This window comes from Netta rufina (assembly GCF_964035555.1).
Source record: "Netta rufina genome assembly, chromosome: 16".
In the NCBI taxonomy this organism is placed as follows: Eukaryota; Metazoa; Chordata; class Aves; order Anseriformes; family Anatidae; genus Netta; species Netta rufina.
Genome location: NC_140140.1, coordinates 6986742 through 7012314, shown reverse-complemented (window position 1 = coordinate 7012314; position 25573 = coordinate 6986742). Strand labels below are relative to the sequence as shown.

Below are 25573 nucleotides of genomic sequence, written 5' to 3'. Positions count from 1 at the left end.
GGTGCATTTTTAACACAGTGTTTTAAATCCCATATTAATGTTTGTCTGTATTGTTATTTTCCAAAAGTAACTTAATGATACTTCTGGGAAAACTGGAATTAACAACTCCCCAACTACGTGGCATGTGGACAGTATCTTTGTTCACACTGCACCAGACTCAGACTTGATTTGCACTGTCCCTTCCGTGAGGAATTTACAGGGAGATGCTAAAAGACCATATGAGCTATTGCTCTTGTGGTATCTAATGATGTGAACCGTGCTAAGATTCCTGCTGAGTTTCAGACAAATACCATGGTCCTGTGATAACAAAAAGATGGTGGTTTGGATTCCCTGCTGGATGCCAGTGTAGCAGAGCCCAGGCTCCCAGGAAATGCTAAACAGGAGCTATGTTTCAAGGATTAATTAGTTACTTGGCCAAGTCTCGTTACCCACTTGGGATATATGTATTTCATTATAGCTGCCACTGAGAAGCATGTTTGATTTGGAACAAAATTCAAGCAGGAACAAGTTTCAACATCTGCATTTCCACTGAGAGCACAATGAGAGACAAAACAGGTTAGAGCATGCTTGGCCAAGGGTGGGGACCTGTCAGGAGAGAAAGGGAGGGCAGTGCATGAATCAGTTACAGGGAAAGGGAAGGAGCAGCTTGAAGAGATGATCTTCCTCCCCTTGCAAAAGGGATACTCTAAGTCCCAGTTACCAAGTGTGCAGTTGGCGGAGCTGCGAGAGGGAGCTGAGAGCCTGCTCCTCCCATAGGGTGGGAGGCTGTACCTCGTGATTCACTTCCAACCAGAGGAGTGGAGCTCATGCTGAGTCCTGAAGGAACCTGTTGGGAGGAACACAGGAGTGCAGGAAAGGGACAGAAAATACCTGGAATCAGCCGGAGGACTGACACGGCTGGAGAGGCTCTTCTTAGCAACAATAGCTCTGGTCATGTTCAACTACCTGGCAGTAGAGGTGAGACCCCAGTTCCACCGCAGCTATGGGAGCCAGCAAGGGATGTCTGGGCCACTAAGGAACCGCCTGGAGCAGCTGAAGAAGCCGTGGTGGAGGGAGCCCACCCCCCTGGTGCTCCAGCACAGTGAAACAGCCAGGCTTGCCGTTGACGCCTTTCTTGAGCAGGGGGAACGTGGCTACCTGAGTGCCATCACTGAGGAACGGGAGCTGCCTTTCCTTTCCACCCTGGACATGGAATATATGAGCCACCAGAGAAACCTAAGCTATCCAGAACTCGATACAATCAAAGACAAAGAGGGTGACCCCGGTGATGCAGATACTGGAGACAGGTCCTCCCTCTGCTCCGAACTAACATCTGGCACCTACTTCCCACTCATGTCTGATGTGCACCCTCCTGAGCTGGAGCTGGGGTGGCCAGGAATCCCACTCCTCACAGTGTCTGGCCAGACTCAAGCCACTGTGATTTTCCAAAGAAACAAAGCTAACAGCATTAAGGATTTGTTCCGGTCTCTGATCAGCCGGGCACGGACGGTATGTATAGAACTGTGTCCCTCCAGCGGGGTCTTCTGCTCCAGCCCCCAAGTCCTGGTGGCTGGTCCTACAGCTGTACAGCACATGCTCCAAGCTGGTGCTGCTGTCTAGATGTCTGGCATGATGTGGTTGCTCTTTCTCTAGCACATCTGTAACTGTTCTGCTTCTTTCCTTTCCTGTAATTTCTTTCCACCTCAGATTTCATGTCATCCAGGCAATATGCTTTAAGGCATTCACATCTGTATTTGTGGGTATGCAGAGCACGGTACCAAAGCCTGGAGCAAGTGGCAGGGTGTACAGTGTTAAAGCTTCGCTGTCCTCAAGCAGCAGTCATGCACCTGCTGGCCCTTCTGCCCTGCACTAGGGAGTCTACATGGCCAGGGCTGGCCTTGACCCCTGGATACCATGTCAGGCAGAGCAAGAGGATGGCACTGGTGAGTTGCTGTGGGAGAACAGGACCTGAGTAAACTTGTGGGACTGAAAATCCCTGCCTGTGGTTTGAAATAGTTCAGAATACATCATTGTGTCTTCTAGACTTGATGTCTGTGTCTCTCTGAGGATGAGTAAGATTAGCTCTCTTTGCCCCATCACACAGCCTCTGCTGAGTGGTGATTGCCAGCCCGTGGATGTAATCATAACTGGACAACTACCATACTGGTATATGAAGCATAATCCTGGCTTGGATATACTCACTGACCTATGCTTCTCACTTGTTGCTTCTTTTTACTTTGCCATTATACTGTGTACTAAACGAGCAACTCAGACACATTTTTAGCTTTTATTAGCTTTGTCCTCTTCGTGGTTCTTTTCAATTTTTCCACATCCTTCACATCCTTTATTTTTATTTTTTTCATACAATTTCGTTCCAGTAGTGTAGTGATATTGAGTTAACTTTCAGTGCAAATATTTCTCTTTTAATCGGTCAGCTCGTAGGTAGTTTCTCTTATTGCTCTAGTCATTTTATATTTAACTCAATAGTCACTCCTTAAATCCATCACTGCCTAGTACATAAAGTAGGAACTAGAGAATTGGTAGAATTGGACTTTAGCTTTGTCAAGAACACGAGTCATTTCCAGGCAGACTGAAGGAAAGTGCTGTCTTATACCACCACCCACAGAATTGAGCAAACATAGTTATGTTGTCCTCAGTAGATGAAACTGGGGCCATGCAGCAGCTCACATTGCTGTGTAGCTTTGTAACATTGTTGAACAACCACATATAATTGAAATTTAGGCATGACATGAAGAAAATGAACGTCTTCAATTTTTATCCAATAGTAGGCCATTTTGGCTCAGTCGTAAGCAGCTGTTGCTTAATACCTGAATTTCTATTGGGCTTTTTAGGCAAATATGGGAAGTTTTTTCCAGGAAGTAACAAACAAAAAGCTTTGTTTGTCTTTGCAGGCAGCCAGTTTATAACATTTTAAATAATCTGATAAATCCTGTGACACTCCAGCAGTGGGGATTAAGACAGTCATGGCTGAATGCACAAAGTAAATGACTACCAAGAAATGTCCCCTTGTTTCTTAGCACGCCCCAGATCTCTGATGACATTTTGATCCTTTAAACCATGTGAAAAATATCCTGCTGCTTTTTCAGTTCAGAGGAACTTCCTTGTTGCTGCAGAGAGGCTGCTTGGATATCAGGTGCTTTATTGTGCTCTGAGTACTTTTTGAGCTTTTTATTTTTGCTTGGCTTGAAAAAGCACTGATGATCTTCAGCCCTTTATTTTCAAACCGGGGATTTTCTCATAGTGTTTTTGACTTTTGTGTGAAATGTGATAATGAGTTTTCAATCATCTTATTGGTTCCCTACTGGTGTTTTATTGGCTTCTGTGTTAGGAGCTCTGGCCAGTGCTTCCCATGATTAACTCTGTGATTGACAGCAGTTCCAGCTCATCCACAACCCCAGTTACACATCTTTAAGTAGTTACTGAGTCATTTTGCTCTGCAAACTAGTCATTTTGCCCTTCAAACCATCCAAAAGGATGTTATTTGTACGTTTTCTAATACCAAAAGGGCAACCAAAGGTAAGAAACATCTTTTGCCTGAAGTGCCAGTAGCAACTGCACAGAGAGCAGCTTCCTATTTTGCAATAGTTAGCAAATATTTTCTCCACTAGACATAAATTCTCCTCATATTCCTCCTTCAGAGTGTTTGTTCTCCTACGTGCTTACAGGTAACATAAAAGAGGGAAACAGTGCCAGTGAGATGTAGGAAAGATGCTGAGATCTCTGAATGCTTTTCATTGGTCCTATAGACCGGAATGCATGTGTTGAAATGTTGTTTGCTGTTTTCTCCTGTACAGTCATAGTGAACAACATCAGCTGACATATTTTGCAACAGCGTATTTGTACTGACAAATTATCAAAATAGGCATTTGTTTTATTGGTACCTTTTCCTGGTGTGGTTTGTTTTTCTACTTTACTGTATTTAACCAGCTGTCTTTGAAGATGTATTTTCAGATTTGAGCTTTTCCCTTTGCAGACATAAGAAGTTGCAGTGCAGCCACACCTTAGCCTTCACTTGATAATACTATTATAATTATACTTTTGTTGGATGAGCTCCAAGCTATCCAACTGTAGGGGTAGGGTCCATACTTCTTCTTTTGCCCCTCTTGTACAGCTCTGACACTGGCTGTGTGTTTGCATTTGCAAGTGATGGTAGAAGGGTCCTTGGTGGTCCCCCAGAGAAGCAATGTATTGCTGCAAATGGCAACACTATAGTAATAACCAAAACCACACTGCTATTGGCAAATACCAGTAAAACCAGCTGTGCTGGTTAGAAACCAGACAGATGGCAACCCCAGTGGGGTGCTGTTAAATGCTGTAATTCCCAAAGTGATGACTGCAGTAATTGTTGAATTGTGAGTTTCCAGAAGCAGATCCAGAAACATCTTTCTTTAACCCTACAATGACAAGGTGTGACTTTTCTAGAGCCTTTAGGACAGCTGTGTCTTTGCGGTGTCTTGGTGAGGAACAAGGAGGTTCTGAGCCAGCTCCAGCTTTGCAGCTAACAACCACTGAGGCCAAGGAGCTGGGCCCTGGACACGCAGGGTCCATTATTACCCCAGAGTGACTTAAATGTTTTTAAACTTGAGATATGAGTTGTCAGGAGTGTGAATTGGAGATGGTTTTTAGGTACCTAACTTCCACTGCTGCAGAGAGCTGCTGGAAATTATCTTTGAGGGTTTGGACCTCACTTTTGTGACAATACATTCTTAGGATGTTTCAAAGGGAAGACTTCCAGTGTCTTCATCCCCCAAGATATCTTGTCTTTGGGTTTTAACTGATGTTATTATTTAAGCTGCCTGTTTTGTTTATCAGGAGGATACATCAATCTGAGTGGCCCTTACAGTTGTCCTGTGGCACCCACACTTGGTACAAGCAGCCCCTCCGCAGGTACCTGTTCCTCCACTGCATGAGGCTGTAGTAGGGCACAACCTCCCCTCTCCCAACTGCAATGCACAGTGTGTGAGGGGCTGCCAGCTTTCTCCCCTGACATCAGCTGTGGGTGCACACCAGCGCCACCAGGAACAACTCTACCCAAATCCCTCCAGTGAAGGGACTGCATGTGAGGAGGCCATGAACAGAGCCAGCACCCATTCTACCTCCTGATGCCAAGTGAAGACCCACGTCAGAAAACATGAGTCTGACTATCACATGGGGCTCCACCCAGCTTGCACAAGCTGATGTCCCACTGCCTGGGGTGCCTGCTCCCACAGCTACATCAGAGCCCTGCCACAACGCTGCCAGGAGATGCAGATCTGCTTGGCAGCTGGCTGCACCCCAGCCCAGAGCACCACGGTGTCCCCATGCTGCCATACAAAGCTGTAATAGCACCTGCTCAGCTATATCCCTCTTACAGTGAGTACTATAGACTGGCTGTACTGGTTTGGGGCAGTCAACAACCCCAAGCTCTGCCAAAGCCTGTGAGCAGTGGTAGGGAAATGCAAACTGGTGTGGCCTTCTGTGCCCTTCAGGCGCATGTGGTGCCCCTGAGCTTGGAGGGTCTGGAGCCAAAGGAGCATCAGTCTCTCTTGACTCCATCATATTGACTTTTCAAGGCATGTTTAGATTGTCTCCGGAGAGAAGCCTGCCCCAGGAACTATGTCTGAGATGAGCTGGGCTATCAAGAAGCAAGTGTGGCTCAGAGGGACTTGCCTGGGGCTCTACACAAGGTTTGGGCTATAGATTTTTTTCCTGGTTCTTCCTCGTTAAAGAATGAGTGGCCTATGAAAGTCATTTGGCTAAATTGCCTGGTCTTGTAACCCTTGGTCTTTGGCTGAAGGCTACTGTGGAAAGACAGGGTGAAGTCCTGCTCTTTTGCGTAGGTCTCAGTAGTACCTAATGCTGACAACCCAGCAGTAATTTTGATTTGGAAAGTTGAAAATGCTTCTTGCTAACTTCAGGGTGCTCTCAGGACTGACTCTGCTGGATGATGGGATTTCAGGAAGGGAGAATAGTTTGCCAGAACATCATAAGGCTTCTAAAAGACATTAGCAACAAAGGCCATGAAAAGTACTTTTTGGAGTCAGGCTCTGAAGCCCATATCTGCCAGGGCGAGAGGGTGGAGGAGACATAATTTTGGCCTGGGCAGTAGGAATGTTTTTTAGTGCGTGTTGAGGAGCTTGTTGAAAGCACCTGTCATTTTCTGACAGTTGTCTTGTGTCCCATGTGGATGCCTGGGATCACACCCTCCAGGAAGGTACTCCCCCAAATCCTTCTGTGGTGGGCTGGGCCTGAGGTCTCCTGCAAGACAGAGAGGACCAAAGCCATTGTGAGGTATGTCACCAAGATGGTCTTTGGGGACAATTCAGATAGAGCCAGAAACCTTGTCCATCCACAAAAGTGTTAAATCCCCAAGAACTCAGATAGCAACCTTTTGGCATTGCTGCCCACCTCTGCTGTGGTCCTGGTGCAGACGGTCCAGTGGCTTGTAAGGACACAGCAGGGCTGAGAGGAACCAGTCTGACAAAGTACTGGGCATGAGGGCATGGGGAGGCCAGCAAGGCCCTGTTCTGTCTACGGCAGCTGCCTCCAACCAGCACCTGAACCATGAGTGTGGGCTTGGAAAGAGGCCGTTTGGTCATGAAAACACACAGGAGAGCTACTGGGTGGCAGACGATCTGGAACAGTTTGCCTGTTCTGGGCTTCACAGTACAAGAAACTCAAAACCCAACTGGATACAGTCCTGGACAACCATCTTTACTTGACCCTGCTTAAGTAGGGAGGTTGGACTAGACAATCCTCAGAGGTTCCTTCCAACCTTGACCATTCTATGAGTCTATAAGGCAGAGACATGGGCATGTCCTCACATCCAAGGACAGCAATAGAGCTCCTCAACTCTTTTCTTTGTCTAAGCTGTGAACATGATTCAGCCTGCTCCTGTTTTAAAGTTTGAACCACTGCACACATGAAAGTCAGCTTCACTGCTGTCTTCTGCGTATAACTCTTTATTTAAAGAGGAGCAGCTGAGCAGAAGCAGCAGAGAGACGCTCAGCCTATATGGTCTGCTCCATAGGGTGGTTTGGGCTATTGAGAACTGTATTCATGGCCATGCTCTAACAGGGGCAGAAGAAGTGTTTGGAAACAGGCTTCCCACTCTCCCAGGGTGTATGATTAGCATCAGGAATATGCTATGTTGTGGATTTTGTGTGCAAAGTGTAGTGCAGGGCACAAACATTGAGTAGCAGGGAAAAGAAGGCCATGGGAGAGTCACTCCAAACCTCAGAGCTTTTGGGATGTATATATTTGGGCATCCTTATGATCAGAGGACTGGAACACCTGTTGTGCAAGGACAGGCTGAGAGAACAGGGCCTATTTAGTCTGGAAAAGAGAAGACTGAGGGGAGACCTCATCAATGTGTATAAATATCTGAGGGGAGGGTGTTGAGAGCATGGAGCCAGTCTCTTTTCAATTGTGCCCAGTGATAGAACGAGAGGTAATGGGCACAAACCAAAGCACAGGAGGTTCCGGCTGAGTATGAGGGGGCACTTCTTTACTGTGAGGGTGACGGAGCACTGGGACAGGTTGTCCAGAGAGGTTGTGGAGTCTCCTTCTCTGGAGATAATCAAACCTCGCCTGGATGCCATCCTGTGCAATGTGCTGTAGGTGATCCTGCCTGGCAGGGTGGTTGGAATAGATGATCTTCAGAGGTCCCTTCCAACCTCAGCCATTCTCTGATTCTCTAGTAGGTGGAGAAACTCAAGATTCTCCTTAAGCATGCAACTTACAAGTAACAGTTATCTTATTTAATGCTAAGGTATGGTAAGGACCAAAACTAAAGTTATTGATCACTAATTCCAGTATTTTTTCAGCTTTTGAAATGAAGCTGGCCTGTCTGTATATCTTTCGCTACTTTACTTTCTTCAGTGTGATGTCAACTTCCCTGTGTTCTCAGTGTTGACTGTTACTGGTCTAAGTCATGAGATAGCTCTGCAAGCACTCTTGGGTGAAGTGCATCAGGCCTGGTGCTAATCATTCAGCTCAGCAAGTGCTATCCTTTTGTCTCCAAGATATCACCCTATAGTGATGGCCAATGGATGGATCCCAGCAGTCCCCTCCTGATCCAAATAATAGCCTTCTTGATGGTGTCTGCAGGCAATGTCACTCTGAGGAAGAGTGGAACAGCTTTTCCAGTTACATTTTAGTCTACTTATGGTTGATTTCCCTTGATCCATTGTCCTTGTTGCAGGTCATACTGTAATATGAATTTTCTAGTTCTGGGATAACTCACTTGTACTAGGTTCTTGTAAAGATGTACCTTCTACTTTCTGTGGTTTCCTTCTACTTTTTTCAAGAATGCATTCATCCATTGGATGGGTTGCCATTGTATTCTTTATTCTCTCTCTCTCTCTCTTTTTTTTTTTTTTATTTTCAATTTTAAAACCACATCCCTTGCAAATCTTTTTAAAAAATCTGTTCTGTTTGTTTGTTTAATTTTAGTGTTATACCTTCTTTCTACCCTTAGAATTCTCAACTGTCTCTTTATGGTGACTCTTACTAACATGCTTTAAAATATCTATTTGCTTATCAGAAAGTCAAATTCAGAAGAGCTCTCCAATTGGTCAGTTTTCTCTGTGTTGAAATAGAAATTTTTCATTTTCTATGAAAACAAATCAGTAGTGCATTCCAAGGTCTTCATAGACAATATCTGCCCTGCTATGTTTCTTTGCCAAAAAATGACTGGACAGTTAATAATTCATCTTTGTCACAAAAGCCTGAGATCTGGGCAACTGCCAATTGCCTGTAAAAAGACTATCCACTTGATCTTTCTGACCCAGTGAGGGCAATCCCTGGTATAATGATGTGTATGTTTTTTTCCACATTATTTATGAGACAGATTCTTTCAGCCTGTTGATGTCATCATTAAGGCCACTCTCTGAACACGTCTGAAATGTTATTGCATTTGGGGGAAGTTTCATGAATGGAAAAGGGCAAACATCACATCCATCTTCAAAAAGTGCAAGAAGGAAAGTCCAGGGAATTACAGGTCTGTTAGCCTCACCCTACTCCCTAGGAAAAAAGTGTGGAGCAAGTCCTCCTGGAAAGTAAATCCAGGTAAATGAAGAATAAAATATGAATATGAAAGCCATAGTGTGCCTGTCCAACCTGATTCCCTTCTGTGAGTCAATGATAGGCCATGTAGATGGGGGAGGAGCAGTGGACACTGGGTACCTTAACTTTAGCAAAGACTTTGACATGGTGTCTCATAGTCTACTTATAGCCAAACTGGTGAGACGTGGTTTGGATAGTTGGACCACAAGATAGGTGAAAAAAAATTGGTTTTATCACTGCACTCAGGTGGTCCAAAGCCTAGCTAATGGCCCGAGGGGGTCAGTACTGGAGCCAGTACTGCTTAACCTCTTTATTAATGATCTGAATGATGGGATAGAGTGCAACCTGAGGAGGCTTGCAAGCAATACCAAAATAAGAGCAGTTAATGTGCTGGAAGGTGGGGTTTCTGTTCAGAGGGATGCTAGCAGTCTAGAGAATTTGGCTGATGGAAACCCCAGAAAAGAAAGACAAATGCACAGTCCTGCATGTAAGAGGGAATAACTGCATACAGCAGGACGCACTGGGGACAACAGCCTAGAAAGCAGCTTTCTGGAAGAAAGCTCTGGGGTCCTGGGAAGAGGTCACCAATGTGCCTTGCCTTGTGCCGAAGAAAGCTGACTACATCCTGGGCTGTGTTAGCAGGACTGGCACCAGCAGGGAAGCAGAAGGGTTCTTTATTCTATGATTCTGTCTAGTTGCCCATAGGATGTGATCAAGGACATGTACATACTTGAGCAACATACCTTCTCCCTTACCTGTCAGTGTGTACTTCATGAAGAAATTATACTTCTTGAGATTAATGTGCTAGTCATCTATGGAATCACTCTTTAAATTGAGTCATGATTTTGGTCAGTCTCAGTTCTTCCTGTTTGTATGCTATGTTTCTGATGCATTTGCTTAAGGCAATATGTAATTGTTGCACCAATGACATTGAGAGCTTCTGCACACACATTACCCTTTCAGCTATTTCTTTCTGTGAATGACAGATGGATGAGGCAGGAGGTAGCAGGACAGGGAATGTCTTCAGAGTCATTAAGAGTGATTTTATCTGCCATGGTGGGGTAAGGACTATTAAATACAAAGGTCCAGAAGCTATCTCCACTCATGGCCATTGACACTCTGTAAGTCTGGAAGTTTGACTACTTAATTCATGGTTTGAAGTACAATTCACTTGGGCATGAAGTTTCAATACTCGTCTTTTTTTTTTTTTTTTTTTTTTTTTTTCCCTCCTCTCTCCCGTCCCCCCACCCCCTTCTCCTGGCTAGGTGATAGCAATTGTGATGGATCTGTTTACAGACATGGAAATACTGTGTGACCTACTGGAGGCCTCAAGCAGACGGCATGTCCCCGTTTACCTGATCCTGGATGAAGAATACTTGAAGCATTTTGTGGAAATGTGCAATAAAATGTCTCTTACTCAGGACAGCTTTCCAGTAAGTTTTTAATCACACTTTGAATGTAACAACTGAGTCTTGGAATTGATAAAAAACATGAACTCTTTGTTCTGTTCTCTTCGACTGATCTCTAGGACCTGTTTTCCCATTGCCCCAGGCTAAGGGACTGAGGTCTGGTAAATTGAGATCTTTGTGGAAACATGGGGGTTAGAGTGGAAAAGCCCTTCTAGTCCCATGTCTTGATGACTTGTGGTCCTCATTTCAGATTTACACTCAAGAGGTGTGAAGTCAAGCCAGTAAGATGCAATGCATTACTGGAAGCTTTGCTGCACTGGTGAATGTAGGATTTGCTTCTGTGCTTGTGAATCAGTTTGGCACCTGGGTTCATGAAGGATTTGTGAAGAGCCTGATTCCCCACTCATTGGGGTGTCCATCATCAATGCTGTGAGGTACCCCGAGCAAGGCAAACACTGAAAATTAATGTGACAGTGAGACAAGCTCTCTTGGGAACTCCCAGACTCAGAAATTTACCCCAGTGGCATGCTGTCCCTCATATAATCTTTCTGGTTAACACCTACCAATGGAGGATGATTTTTGATATCATTTGTTAGTTCTGCAAGGCCAACACCTAGGGGCTATGCTCTGCATTGTGTGCCTTCCCTAGAATCATGAAGCTGATAGACTTCCAGCCATCCATTTCATAAATTTTCCCCTCATATAGGGAAAATGCAAAAATAATATTTTACAGCATTCAGAATAGATACAGTTGCAAATGTCTGAAATTCTGATAATGTTTAATCTGTCTACACAAAGATTAATTTAGACATGCATCCTTTTCTCCTCATGTTGGTGATGCACTGTCCTTTCTTGCTAATCACAAGCCAACCCCATTTCATCCTGCCTGTTGAGATGGCAAGTGTTAGAGAAAATATGCTTCATGTGTGTTTGGTTTCATAAACATTTAACAGCATCATTGAAGTCACCTAGTGGATCCAGATAAATTCAACCTCTCCAAAATGTATTTTGTTTGCTTCTTATCCAAAAGTATGGCCATTGTTTTTAATATTAACATTGGTTTACATCCATGGAAATGTCTATGTCTCTTTGTTAGACCTGATGTGACGTCTTGTGCTTTAATGGCTAATTAACACTTGCCTCACTCATCCAGTGACTCATCCTCAGGTTTCAATGTCAAGTCCCTCTTAGGCTTCTGCATCTTAAGCAGTACATTAACATACATGATTGATAGTCACTTCAATGAATGTACATATTTTATTCCTGGTTCTGAGTTGAGACTGGATATGATGGTAAATCTCCATTTGTAAAAAATTGGTGATGATATGGAGTTTAATGAGGATTATGGGACAATTTCTCCTGTAGCTTCTTACTTCTGAGAACATTCTGTGAGCTTAATTGTGTCATATCTTACTGCTGAGCATCAACAAATCCTGCAGTAGTTCATCAGGAATTGCCAGTGGTCACAGCAGAAGATTTTTGGATTTTTTTTTTTCAAATGACCTTCTATTAAACTTAAGACTACTAAGCTGAGTGAGAATGATACACATTGTCCTGGCTTTCCTTCAAGACTGCAGTATTCTCATCTTGCCTGGACAATTCAGGGCCTGGATTGTCATGAAGAAGAAGAAGATGGAAAAAATGAGATAGGTATCAGAAACTCACCCAGCCTTGGAAAGGAGAGAGGGAGTAAAGATATGCTATGAAAATAAATGTACACGATAACCCTTACTTGGAGTGGTTTTAACTTCCACAGGGGAAGGGTGGGCTCTTTCCATTGAGAATTACTATTACTAGAATTTTAGCATTGGAAGAAAAAAATACCTGTGTTGAATGGCAACAGGATTAGGTGAACACCTCCCCAAGCATCCAGTGTATCTTTCTCTATTTCAGCAATTTGTTGTGGCTTTTCATAGTATCATGGAATAATCCATGTTGGAAGAAACCTCAGGAAGTCATTAGGTCCAACCTCCTGCTCAAAGCAGAGTCACCTGGGAGGTCTGGTCTTGAAAATTTCCAGGCATGGAGACAGCACAATCTGCCCAGTTAACTTGTTCTAATGCTTAACTGTCTTCATGGGGAAAGATTTCATCCCTTCTAATGGGTGACAAATCAGAACATGTTCTGGGTTGCAAGATAATGAATGAGAGCCAAGTGCAAAGTGCAAAGACTATGAAACTTCAGCTCTGTCCCTGCTAAAATTTTCCATGAGCTCAAGAGAAGACTCAACAAATATGAGAAGAGAATAGGGCCAGGTGGGGTGCCCACTGAGACAAGCCACAAGAGGCTCAAGAATTTCCCTTAGCAGAAAACAGAGGCTTCAGCGATATTAGGAGAAAGTGTCATAAATGATTGCCAGAGCTGCCATGGCCTGCAGCAAGAGATAGTGTTGGGTTAGATGGACACCTGCGTAGAGGAACCCTGAAGGCAATGGTGGACATTGCATGGGTGGTGAGACTTCCTCACTATGATGTATGAGTCAAGACTTTCCTGACCTGCTGCACTGAGCTCCCCAGAAGATGTTTCTGTGAAGCCAACCTCCTGCCTCCAGGGGCTCTGATGGAAGAGGAAGGCTGGCAGGAGCAGTGCTGAGCTGGGCCTCCCGCAGGGTGGTTGCCTCTAGCTCCTCATCCCCGAGGCACAACTTCTGTGCTGTGAGCTACACGTGAGGCCAGACACTGGGCAAGCCAGTCCCTGGCTGCATACAGGCAGCCCCATGAGCCCATTCATGGTCATCCTGCCAGGGAAGAGGGAAGGAGAAGGGAGCACAGCTGTTTTCATGAGCAGCTCCTGGGGAGCAACAGGGAAAGGACACGAATCTGTGACCTGCGAAGAATGTCTGCAGGCAAATGAAAACTATTTGTGTCTTTTGTTTCATCCTGGCAGTGGCTGTTAAAAACTGCCGTGTTTGGCCAGACTGAAATCCACAGCATGGTGGAGAATGGTACCCACCTCTGTGGAGGGGCAAAACAGCCCCATCAATTTGTGCCACCCATACCTACCTCTGCTGCCACGGGTCTTCACCTTTTGGGGTACTGATGCCAAGCAGGGATGAGCTGCCCATGAAGGAATTGACCTGTTCAAATGCAGGTGGGGACAGTTTGTGACAGCTCCTGGTGTGCCAAGGCCACTACAGGTGGCCACGAGCTGGCATGGAAGGGCAGAAGGGATGATCTGGCAGGCCCCTGTAGGTGCAGCCTTGGAAATCTTTCTTTACGCTTGAGATGTTTTGTTGGCACTGTATTATATAGACCAGCCCAGTAACTGTTTCCAGTGACTGTTCTCCTCTTCTGCTTGCCCCAGCTGAGGTGCAAATAACTTTTACTATGGGCAAAAATTTCACCTTATGAAAGAGACTCCTGTTGGACACTGGGAGCCTTGTTTCCTATTTTGAACAGGGCAATCAGTTCTACAGGCTGAAGTTGGATCAGAGAAGTTCTTTGCAGTCTTTAAAAGAGGTGAGGATCAGGTTGGTTTCACCTGAGTACAGCAGCAGAAACTTAATACCATTTGAAAAAATACTGGTAAAAGGTCGTTCTTAAAATGTAGGCATACTGTTCTGTAAGTCTTTTATATTGAGCAATACTTTGGCTTTAGGAAGCCTGTCACTGTATAAAAACAGAAGAACATATTTAATTTGATTAAAAATATTAGCAATAACCTGGAAGAAACTCTATAGTCTTGCATACTTCAGAGATGATCTGTAGGATCATAGAATTCTTTTTTTTTTTTTTTTTTTTTGAAACAGCATTTGTACCTGAGTGCAGCTTTTTAATATTTGCTGGAATTTTTATTCTATATAAACAGGCATTATTCCAAAATACTTCATATGTAGAAGTCAGAAAATAGAGAAAATAGTGCTATGCCTTGCTGCATTCTACCTCTAGAACCAGAGCTTCTGCTTGAGACTGTCTAATCATTGATGCATAGGGAAATATTTCAGTTTTGTCCAACACACATCCCCTTACCATCTCTACTTTCTTTGGTTTCAGAACATGCGCATAAGATGTCTGAGTGGAGACACATATTACAGCAAAGCAGGCAAGAAATTTGCAGGCCAGGTTCTGGAGAAGTTTATCCTGATAGATTGCGACCAAGTTCTAGCTGGTACATACAGGTGAGAAAAAACAGTGACTACCAATACAAAGATTGGTGACACTGCAAAAACACGCGTTTCCAAATAACTGAGTAACTCCAAGTTTCTTTTCTGCACGATAAAGATGCACTGCTGTTCCTCTTCATTTCACCCTTATAAACATCCTTTTTCAATTTAGTGGTTTACCTTCCACCCCATCCTCTTGCCTTTACTTTGCTGTTCAACATTCAGATAGCATTAACTGCCTGCCTGCCAACACCGATGCTTCCTGGACACATCTGTCTACAAGTATCACTGAAATTCTTGAAAATGTAAAAAATGCCCTACCAGATCAGATGATGCTCCACCTAGCCTAGATTTTGTCTCCAGTAGTAGAAGATGCTTTTTAGGGAGAGCAGCCCAAACTGCTATCTGTAGGGCATTTCCCTTGTCCTCCCACAGAACAAACAATTAGGGATGTTAAGAGAGTACTTCTCTACTTCTTCCCTTCCCTATCAGTTTTGAATGTACTGTACATGAATGTGTCCAAACTCATTGTCTATTTTAAAACAATCTCGTACTAATTTCATGAGTACCCCTAGTTCTAGTGCTGTACATAGGTAGAATTTATGTCCTACCTTCACCGAAGTCACTGTGTTCACAGCTTTCCAAGCCTTCATCTTAGCCCCTTCCCCACCCCTTTTCCTGTCCAAATCGAAGACTTTGGCCTTTTCAGTCTCTCCTCTTAAAGCAGATGCACAATCTCTTGGTAATTTTAGTAGTCTTTCTCTGCATCCTCTCAAATATCACTATGCCCTTCTTGAGATGCAGACACCTCAACTGTATGCAGCCCCCAAGGCAGGGCACCAAGGTGTTACAGACTGTCAAAATGATGCTTTCTGCTTTGTAGCCTTGCTGACAGTGACTAGCATTGATTGATTGATTGATTTTTTCTGCTATTGCACATTGGACAGTTTAAATATTTACCTTTCCTGACATTGAATATCCATGTGCCACATTTATTTAGATGCTCTCTCCCACTACAGGGTTAAAATTTGGTTGTGAGCATTATTACAAAATGGCTCTTCCACTGCTGCCTCTTGAACTGAGTCTCATGCATCATTCCAGACCACATCCTGAATAGCACCTTTTCTTGTGGGTCAAAAAATTTAGACTAGTTAATTCTGGAAAGTAATAATTTATTGCTTCCAAAAAGTTTTTCTCCACTGCTTATTCCAGTGAAGCACTAACCTTCTCTGTATATGACTGGATGAAGAATTCTTTCACTATTACTACCTCTCCTAATTTTGCAGTTTTTGTAATCTCACTTAACATTGTATGATCACCATCACGTTCAGATCAGAGGGTCAGGAATAGCCCTGAGTCAGGTTACTGCTCGAAACACACATTCAGTTCTCTGTGTCAATTCTTCCCTCTGCTGTTTTGGAGCAGGGATTTGGGTCTGTGATATGCTTGCTCTCTCTAGATATCCGTAGCTGTAATTTCTCAAGTTCTGGAAGATAATAATTCAGTTGAATAGGGGCCTCGTATCTGGTTCTCTGCTGTCCCACTATCCATGTGATGTTCTGGACTACAGGAACCAGTTTCTCTCTGTGGAATTTGTTTAACAGTGAACAGAAAAATTTCCACAGGAGAAAGTCAGGTATACTGCAGCCTGGTACTATATGTAGTATAGCAGATATTTAGGTTAGTCTCCCTGCAGTTGGGAAAGCTAGATTCAAAAGAAGAGTATAATTACCAAGTAAAGCCAAAGATCCATATATGCCTGTATCTTGGGATGATACAGAGAAGTGGGTAAGAGCATTCTTACATAGTTCAGCAGCCTTGTGTGTAAGAATCAGAGGTTTCAGGACCTCTGGGGTTGTATGTTGTGTGTTTCTTTGCGTTTGGTTTCCCATAGGAGAATTTTTCCCACCTTGGTTGTTCTGTCTTTGGCTTCCACGATACCTTCTGGCAATGGGTTATGCAGTTTAATTTATGATTTGTGTGAAGAAGTGATCCAATTTATTTACATTAAGCCTGCTGCTGTACAATTATATTTGATGCCCCCAAATTTCCATAACCTGGGAACAGTAAATCACAGTTTCCTATTTATTTTCTTGACTGCTTCCATGATTTCATCCTCCTCCATTATAATCCCTCATGTGAATCATCTCTTCTCAGAATCACAGAATATTAGGGATTGGAAGGCACCTTGAAAGATCATCTAGTCCAATCAAATACAAGCTCTTCTCAACTGAAGTATCCTCAGTTGTTCAGTCATTTCTCATGCAGAACTTCCAGACCTTTAGCCATAATGTCTATCTCTCATGATATGAATTAATTAGAACTGCACGAAGTGGTCAACATATCCCCACTCACTATATCCTTCAGCATACATGTAGTGGTGTAAGCGTGACTTCTGTCTTTTCCTTTGTCTCCATTCTGGCAGTTCCTAGTCTGCTGTTTGCTCTTTTGACTAGTGCTAAATACTGAAATGATTCTTGTTTTGAATTGTTCAAGGGAACTCTGACCTCCTTCCTAAGTGTTAATATCTAAGAACTAGTAAATATTCAGAGATCATCAGGATTTTTACAACAGTTTGCATTTATTGATGCTGGATTTTGTCTATCATTTTGTCACTTATTCACCCCGTACCATAAAATACTCTCATAGTTTCTTATTATCCAGTTTTCCTTTGACCACTCAGGACAATTTTGTTTCCTATGAGCCCTGTCATGACTTTTTCCACTACTTTTCAGAACTTTTCTGAATGTGTTGAACTGCACATATCTCAGCACAAAATCTGTGGGATTCCAGTGGGTAAATTAAAACTATTGCTAGCATTTTTCCCCATCTATAATCAACTGTTACTCGTTGGGAAGACTTTCTTTTATACTCATCACTTAAGCTGAGTCCTTGGTGAAAGACTCTGTCAAAATCTCTTTGTAAATCCAAGCATCTTACATCAAGCAGTTTGTATGCATCTGTGTGCTTGCTGCCTCCTTCAAAGAACTGCAACAGGCTTTTGAGGCATGGCTTCCTTCCACAAAAATATGCTGAGTCTTCAGCATTATGAGTAAAGTTCTTTATGCATCTAATCATTTTACTCTCTATTTGCTTCTACCAGTTTGTTCAGTATGGAAATAAGAGTGGCTGGTTTGTATTTTCCAGGAGCTCTTTAAAAGGTTCACATTTACTAATTTCCATTCCTCTGCTACCATGTTCAATTTTAAATTATAGGGTATTCATTGGTTAATAATTGGAAAATTGCTGACTTCCACTTTTTGAAGGCTCTTTATTTTAATATTTTCCTTTACTGTGCCTTTTAACTATGGTGACTTTTGGGATGTTTTTAAATGTCTTTATTTTGTTAGGTATGTTTGCTCTGAGCCTCTAATATAGCATCTTCAAACAATCTGTGCTGCCTCAAGCATTTAACCTTTTCAGTTACTCTTTTGAATTTCTTTTTAATAGCATCCCTCACTTTCTCTTATAAATTGAATGTTACTGTTGTGGATTATTTTGCTCCTGAAGGAATATTTGATACTTGTGCATCATCGTTATTTTTGCCGACTGGCCTTTCCAAAGGAACTTTCTGAACTGAAATGTTATTTCTCCTTTTTTTGGTTTTCTGGTTAGTTTCTTCCCCAAAGCAGTCATTTACAGTGTGCAAAATGCCTTTTCTGCAACTCTCCTAGTCATGGCCCCTATTCAACATGGATATAACTGAGTGTCTCTTTATTCCTCTGCTTTCTGCCTTCATAGCTCCTTAGCATGCCATATTTACCATCAGCACTCTGCTCAGAAAGTTCACAGGCAAGTCCCGGTATTATGGTTTCCATATTTGGGATTGGAATTTTAATCCAACAGGAATATATTTCATTTGATGATATATCATTTACATTGACTTATTTTTCTTTAATGTGTTGTGCTATTGTCCCAGCAACATATCCCTTATTTATTCTTTCTGTATAGTTTCTGCCCTTGCAATTGTTCCTTGATTTTCTTCTACCCAGTAAGTGTCTGAGATGCCTCCTGTGTTAGCCATCATTTCAGCTCAGGTATTCCACAACATCTATCTGTTTCTTTAGTTTAGAAAATCTAGTTACTTAGTATTATTCTGAGCACCAGAAGAATTAATATGTTTCCTTGAGCATATAAAAATAACAGAGGGAAGGATATGAAGACATTTACTAATGCAGATGAGAGAGGAGCCTAAGGGCAAATGGGACTAGAGCTAAACAGGATCTTGAATTGGAAAACTTGAGTAAATGTTTGCCAGACTAGGAGCAGAAAAAAAAGGTGTGTTATTGCCAGCCTGAAAGGCATTTTTTGTGTGTCTGAGTTGCCTTAGAGCAACTCAGCTCAAAAAGGGAGGCAGTCAAAGTACGGATATACATCCTGCCACTGACATAGAAAGGAAGGAGCTCATTGTTTGCTGCATTGTACTGAAAGGAACTCAGTTTTTGGTGTTGAAGCTGACTTGACAAATGAAACTGAAAAATGAGGGGAGAAAGCTAAGAGATGGTCACAAACACTCTACATCTGGCTTCAGCACAAAGGAAGAAACTAAGTACAAAAGTGTTTGGGAAAGGACAGGTAAAACTGGGGTGAGGGAGGGAGGGAAGCTGGAGAAAGCTTTGGATTTCTTCAGAAGAAAACACATACTTTCAGGTGTCCGTGCCCCACGCAACAAAAAGGAGCTTCTAAGAGGGAGTTCCAGATCTAACCCAATGTACAGTTACCTTAAGAAAGAAATCATAATGAAGCAGGAAGCGAACATACAAGGAAAGGAAAGACCACTGTATCAGCCAAGAAACCCCTGGATGAAATGTATAGCAATAAAGTGAGCACTGCCAAACAATAAGTTATATAACACTTTGCAGAGCACAACAAAGAGGAGGAATTCTCAGGTGTATAAATAAAAACTGAATCCAGAAGGAAGAGACAAGGCATAATGCTGTAAGGATGAGTAAGAAATAAGTGATAACTGAGATGGCATGCCCAAATTAACTGAATGCATTGCACTGTTTGTAATGAAAAAGAAGATGAAAAAAGAGGAATGGAAATTACTACAAATGCACTGGAAGCAAGCTTAAAGAGCTTAAACAATAAAATCAGATTATCTCCTCAGATATTAGAAAGAAAATGTAACATGAAATTAACAGTCTAGTACTGCATTCTGTGTAATATCTGCATTTAACGAGTAAAATGATACACAAAGGTTTGCTTTGGAATGCAGAAAGATCAGAATGCCCTGACAGCCAGAGTCAAACAATAAAACAATAAAAATGAGTAACAGAAATTACTGAGGAGAAAAAAATCTGCTGCAAACTGGCATGTCATCAGCTGGAGACAGCTGAAGCAGAGGAGCTGAGTGTGAGGAACTGCAAGCCACCTGCACAATGCAGCCATGAACTGCCGCCCCCCCCTTTTCCAGAGGGGCACACTGAGACCTAGTCCCCAGTACCTGGGGGTGCTCCTGTCACTGCTCGGCCCAGGCCAGGCCGGCGTGGCCGCAGGACTCCAGCCTGAGAGCTGGTGCTGCACCTCCACCTCCTGGCCAAAGGAGCAGCTGCATGGGCGTCAGACGGGAAAGAAGGGAAGGGAAGGGAAGGGAAGGGAAGGGAAGGGAAGGGAAGGGAAGGGAAGGGAAGGGAAGGGAAGGGAAGGGAAGGGAAGGGAAGGGAAGGGAAGGGAAGGGAAGGGAAGGGAAGGGAAGGGAAGGGAAGGGAAGGGAAGGGAAGGGAAGGGAAGGGAAGGGAAGGGAAGGGAAGGGAAGGGAAGGGAAGGGCCTATCCTACAGAGAGCCTTACACAGACTCCTGCAATTTGTGCCCCAGAGTGATAGGAAACTGGAGATGGCATCTCTGTATGCAACAGTCCCTTATGGAAAAAATGGAAGGACAATCCTATGTTTTTTGAACCCACATGAACTTTTACCATCCACAGTGCTCTGCAGCAAAGAGCTCCTGAGCTAGCCCGTGTATTGTGTTGCATGGGGAAATGCCTCTTCTTGCCTGTACTGAATATGTAACCCATTAACTTCATTCAGTGCCTCATTTTTATACCAGAAGAGACCAGGAATGATCATTCCCTAGCTATTTCCTCCACGTGTCCTTGGCATGCAGTCGTCTCTAGGAGGATGGCTTTGGGCAGCAGGGCAGTGTCTGGCCAGGTATTGTCAATGGCTGTCATATTCCCAGTGTTCCTGTTTCATATGGAGACACTAGAGCTCAGCTCACATCCCACCACAGCCTGAAGAGCGTGTTTTTTGGCACAGGGCTGGGAGGAAGCTGTCATGGTGGTACATCCATGGCTGACAAGGCCATGTCATCTTGCCATGGAAACCTGCATCATGGCTAGGAGGAGAGCTGTGCTCAGCACAAATCCAGAGCTGCTACATCGTGTCTTGGGTACTTGGATGCCTCCTTCTAGGTCCTGTTGTGACGTGGACTGGGCAGGGTCCCACTGGGACAGCATGGGAAATTGCAGCACCCCAGCTGGACTGGGGGAAGAGCCACAGGAGGCACCAGTGGTGGGGACAGTCATAAGGCCAGGGGAGCTCATTGCTGGATCTGAGGTTGCTCTCTGTGGGGGAAAGCCAAGTTCACATGGTTGAGAGCAGAAAGCTGGGTGTATCAAGGGAGGCAGAACCTGGGCCAAAGGGTGCTTGAAAAGACAGAAGCAGAAGGTGGAAGCCACTGGGTCCACAGATGGAAGGAAAACCTAAGCAAGACCTGCTGTTTGCCTGCTGCTAAGGTGAGGCCAGAGTCCCCGATGGTTATCTGTTGTGATATTCTTGCTGGACCATGTGAGACTATGAGACATGAAACCTCCTAGCTAGAGCAAGGTGGGCAGACATGGCCTCTTGTCCAGCTCTGTTTCCAGCTCTGCTGGCAATAGCAGTTCCAGGCTAGATGAACAGGGATGTCAGGCTTTATTCAGCAAGAGAGCTGGCTGGGACCTCTCCATATTCATGGGATGATGCTCACAGTGAGAGAGATGCAAGCCTGCCCCTCCAGAGAAGTGGGTGCTCAGCCCCTTAAGTAGACTTGAGGTTCTGAGGAGTCCAAGTGAACACAAGTGTTTGAGTGAGCATCCTGTGGCTGTCCTGAACCATCCTCATGGCCTGTGGTCAGAGCACATAGGCAGGAGCTGATAGACTGCTGAGTACTCGACTCCAAATGGGGTAGTTTTATCCCCACCTGGGGCAATTAACCCCCTCCCTGGGGTAATTAACCCCTTCCCTGGGGCAATTATCATCCCCTTGGGGTAATTATCACCCCCCCCCCTCCCCCCCCCCCGGATGTAGACATGGGATACATGAAATCTCCACTGTCTGGGCTCTCAGATTTCTTTAAAGAACTTGTACAGCTTTGTGAGAGATGACTTTCCTTTGCAAAAGCCACCTTTCCTATTATATCATATTTACCTATATGGCCATTAATTGTATTCTTTAGAAGAGTTTCTGCTAATTAGTGCTGTGCAGTCACAAGGCTTATTGGTCTGGAACATTAAAAAGAATTCTATCTCCTTAGCAACCTTCCATCCTTCTGATAAAGAAGACACTTTCAAGTGAGAGATTATACATCCCGGTTAGTTCGTAGAATCATAGAAACACAAGGTTGGAAAGGACCTACAAGATCATCTAGTCCAACCATGCTCCTATCACCAATACTACCCACTAAGCTACTAAATCATATTTCGTAGCAACTGTTCAGGTGCTTCTTGAACACCGTGAGGGACAGTGACTCCACCACCTCCCTGGGCAGACGTTCCAGCACCTGATCACCAAGTTGTTAAGATACTTCATCCTTGCATTCCTTTGACAATCTTGAACTAATGTTAAGAAGTCCTGCCAATTTGTTACTCTCTGCTTTGATGATACATTTTCTAATCTCTTCTACAAAGGTTTCAATATGAGACTGATCTTCTCATATTCTGTATAAAGGTGTGTTCAGGGCAGGGATCATTCCAAGCCCCTTCACAGTTAAACACCAATCCAAAGGAATTCTCTGAACATGCCTATTGCGCATGGGCCATGCATTAGCCCCACAGAGAGATGAGTATTATTTCTTACAGCTTTTGCAGTGTGTGACCCAACCTTTTTGAAGGATGCCTTTTCTGCTTTTAATAGCTTCTCTTCTGTAATTTAACCATCCCAGATATTTTCTTTTTCCTCTTCCCTCCCCTTCTCTTCCCTTCCCTCTTCCTGTAAAGTGTAGGCATTTGCTTTCATCCTCCAGTATAGTATTTTTGAATAACCTTCATACTCTTCGGGGAGTGTGTGTGCTGAATGTAGCTATACTACTTTTTTTCAAAATAACATTATGAACCATAACAACTGTGTACTGCTCAGGACTAAGCCAAAAGATGCTTTTCCTGTTCTGAGTTCCCAAATACCCATCTTGTGACATTAACGTTGATGAGGTCCCAAAACATAGTGCATACAGAAAGATTCTGGGGAATCTCGCACCAATACTTATGGAAAACATCATTGCGCTTCCTGTCCTGTGGTATCCATGTGGAGCTCTAGAAACATCTTCTGCACCTCAAGATAGTGCCTGAAATCTCCATTCCTCACCCTACTGCATGTCTGTGTAGTGCCCTTGAGTCCACCATGCTGCAGCTCTTATGGAGAACAAAGGACCTGCCAATACAAGGGATGAGAGGAGAAGTCCAGGCATGTGTTGATATCCCCCCAAAACACTCTCCCTGTCCTCTATGAAAGGTGATGTTGCAGTGTCCTGTACTGGCCAAATGCTGTGCTAGGAGATCTGCCATACAAGTTGGACAGAAAGAGCCTTTCAATACTGAGTTCAAGTGTTTGGTCAAGCTCTTAGACACGTGGTTTGATTTTTGGGTGGTCATGTGTGGAGCCAGAAGTTGGACTCAATGATCTTTGTGGGTCCCTTCCAGTTTGGAATATTCTGTGGAAGCCACTTGCACTTGCAATGACCCATAGCTTCTCCGTCTTCAGACAAACCATGCATGCTGCAGTGCCCCTGGGCAGACTGACAAACCTGCTGACAGATGTAAGGCTAGTACTCTCCAACACTCGAATGGGAGTTGGAAATGATGCTTCCTTGTCTGTGGGCAGAGTGCTGGCAGTAAGAAGCTGGAGAAGAAAAGGCCTGAAACACAGTGCTGTGCTTTTTAGCACGGGAACCATTTGCTGTTCTGCGCTTTTCATAAGGCTAAGAAAACCTGGTGTTACTGTATTAATGGTTTCTACACTGACTGTACAGTGTAATTCTTGTCTGTTGTTTGTATTTTCATACAGGTCATTATATCACCGAGCCAAAATTAAATGACCATTAAAAAAACAAATATGTAATGAGTACAGCCATTACTACAAGTAATCTCAATTTACATACTTCAGAGGAAGTGTTAATTTAATAACATAAATTGGGTAGTGATAAATCACTCATGTAAAAATCAATGCCAGCTGTCTCAGTACTCTGTGAACAAAAGTTACACGTGATTTTTTTTCTTCCTTTTTTGTAGTTTCACCTGGCTTTGCAGCCAAGTCCACACCAGCCTGGTGACCCACTTCCGTGGTCAAATAGTTGCAGAATTTGACAAGGAATTTCGGTACTTGTATGCAGAGTCCAAAGCAGTGACCAGCTTCTCTGTGTTGGATCCCGTGTGTCAGAACACCTCAAAAGGTACTGAATCCTTTTTGAAGCCCATCCAGAACGATGCTGAAACCCTGAGTGCCTCCAGCAGCCTCTCCAATGTAAGCATCAGAAGCATAAAAATGTCTCCCTTTATGAAAAACCCCAGCTGCAGTGCTCACCAGGAGAAGCATGATGTGAGCCTTGATTCTGGTGATAAGAAGGGGAAGGAAGACACATCTCTGAAGTCCACTTGCCCTGTGCAGCAAGGGGAACCACCAGACTCACCTAACAGTCCTTCAAATAAGTCCACCTTGTATCATAAATCAAATCTCATGACAGCAAGGACATTTTTGCAGCCGGAGCCATCCCCTGTCCTCAGCTCCAACAAACCTAATTATCAAGGGGATGACAAAACAAACAGCGGCCACTGCTCCCCGGTGACACAGGAGCAGACACCACAGTTCCCTTCAGAGGATGCCAATTGCACTGGGACAGGCATAAAGCAGAAGGAAGCTGCTGCTACCTCCAGGGAACCAACAGTAGAAAATGATAACTTTTATGGGACAGAAAAAAGACAGAATCTTGGACAAGGAAAATTGGACCTGTTATTACCATACAACCAGCTCAAACGCACAAAAAAGCCTGCAGTTCCTTCCTATGATAAACTTACTGAGGACATGTTGACGGAAAAGAGCAGCGCATACGGGGCTGAGAAAAGAATGACTCTTGGGCACAGTAAGCTGGATCTGATCACCAAATACAACAAGTTAAAATCTAAACACATACACAGTCGGTTTGAACTCTGACCTGGTTCTCCTGGGCCTTGGTGTGTCCTTTGGTCTTATTTTCAAGTGGTTGCTTTTCCCTACCAATCAACATATCTGGGGCTTGAAATCAAAGTACAGGTGGCAAATTAGTCCTGTTCCTATCAAAAGGTGTTTGTGTTGTGCTACAATTTCTAATATACATAAATGACTGATTAAGATGAGATTAGCAAGTACAATTCAATTCTTCAATTACGAGTTGATAGCAAGGGAGAAAAAAATGACATAAACAGAACGCACACTTCTATATACTTTTTACTCATTTGGAAAAGAACTATTTCCCCCCAAACTTACAGAAAAACCACTGCTATAACTGGAAACTGTTTGGCTACTGAGGTTTTCAGGATGAACCCAGGTTCTCTTTGTATGGAGCAATTCCTCTCCCTGTAGCCATTTGCTGAAAATGAAATGGTCAAATGCAGGGTGATGTTAAAAAATAAAGGCACTGTTCTACTGGAAAGAGCTGTGTTGGGTCCCTCCTAAGGTGGTGAGCATCTTGAGCTTGGCCAGGGCCTCTTGCGACCCTGTCCTGGGGCCAGGCCCCAGCAGTGCTGATCTGTGCCATGCCAGGAAGATACGGATGGTAGCTGCACGT

The 25573-nt window shown here is 43.8% G+C and overlaps 1 protein-coding gene across 1 annotated transcript; it reads left to right on the top strand.

The window, feature by feature from the left end:
- Positions 1-822: 822 nt before the first annotated feature.
- FAM83C (family with sequence similarity 83 member C) lies at positions 823-24960 on the top strand (the record flags this gene model as incomplete). The annotated part of the gene is made up of 4 exons (XM_084296818.1): positions 823-1488; positions 10311-10478; positions 14447-14571; positions 24042-24960. The coding sequence occupies exons 1-4, from the start codon at positions 934-936 to the stop codon at positions 24958-24960; spliced, it is 1767 nt and encodes a 588-aa protein (XP_084152944.1). The 5' UTR covers positions 823-933.
- Between the last annotated feature and the right edge of the window lie 613 nt (positions 24961-25573).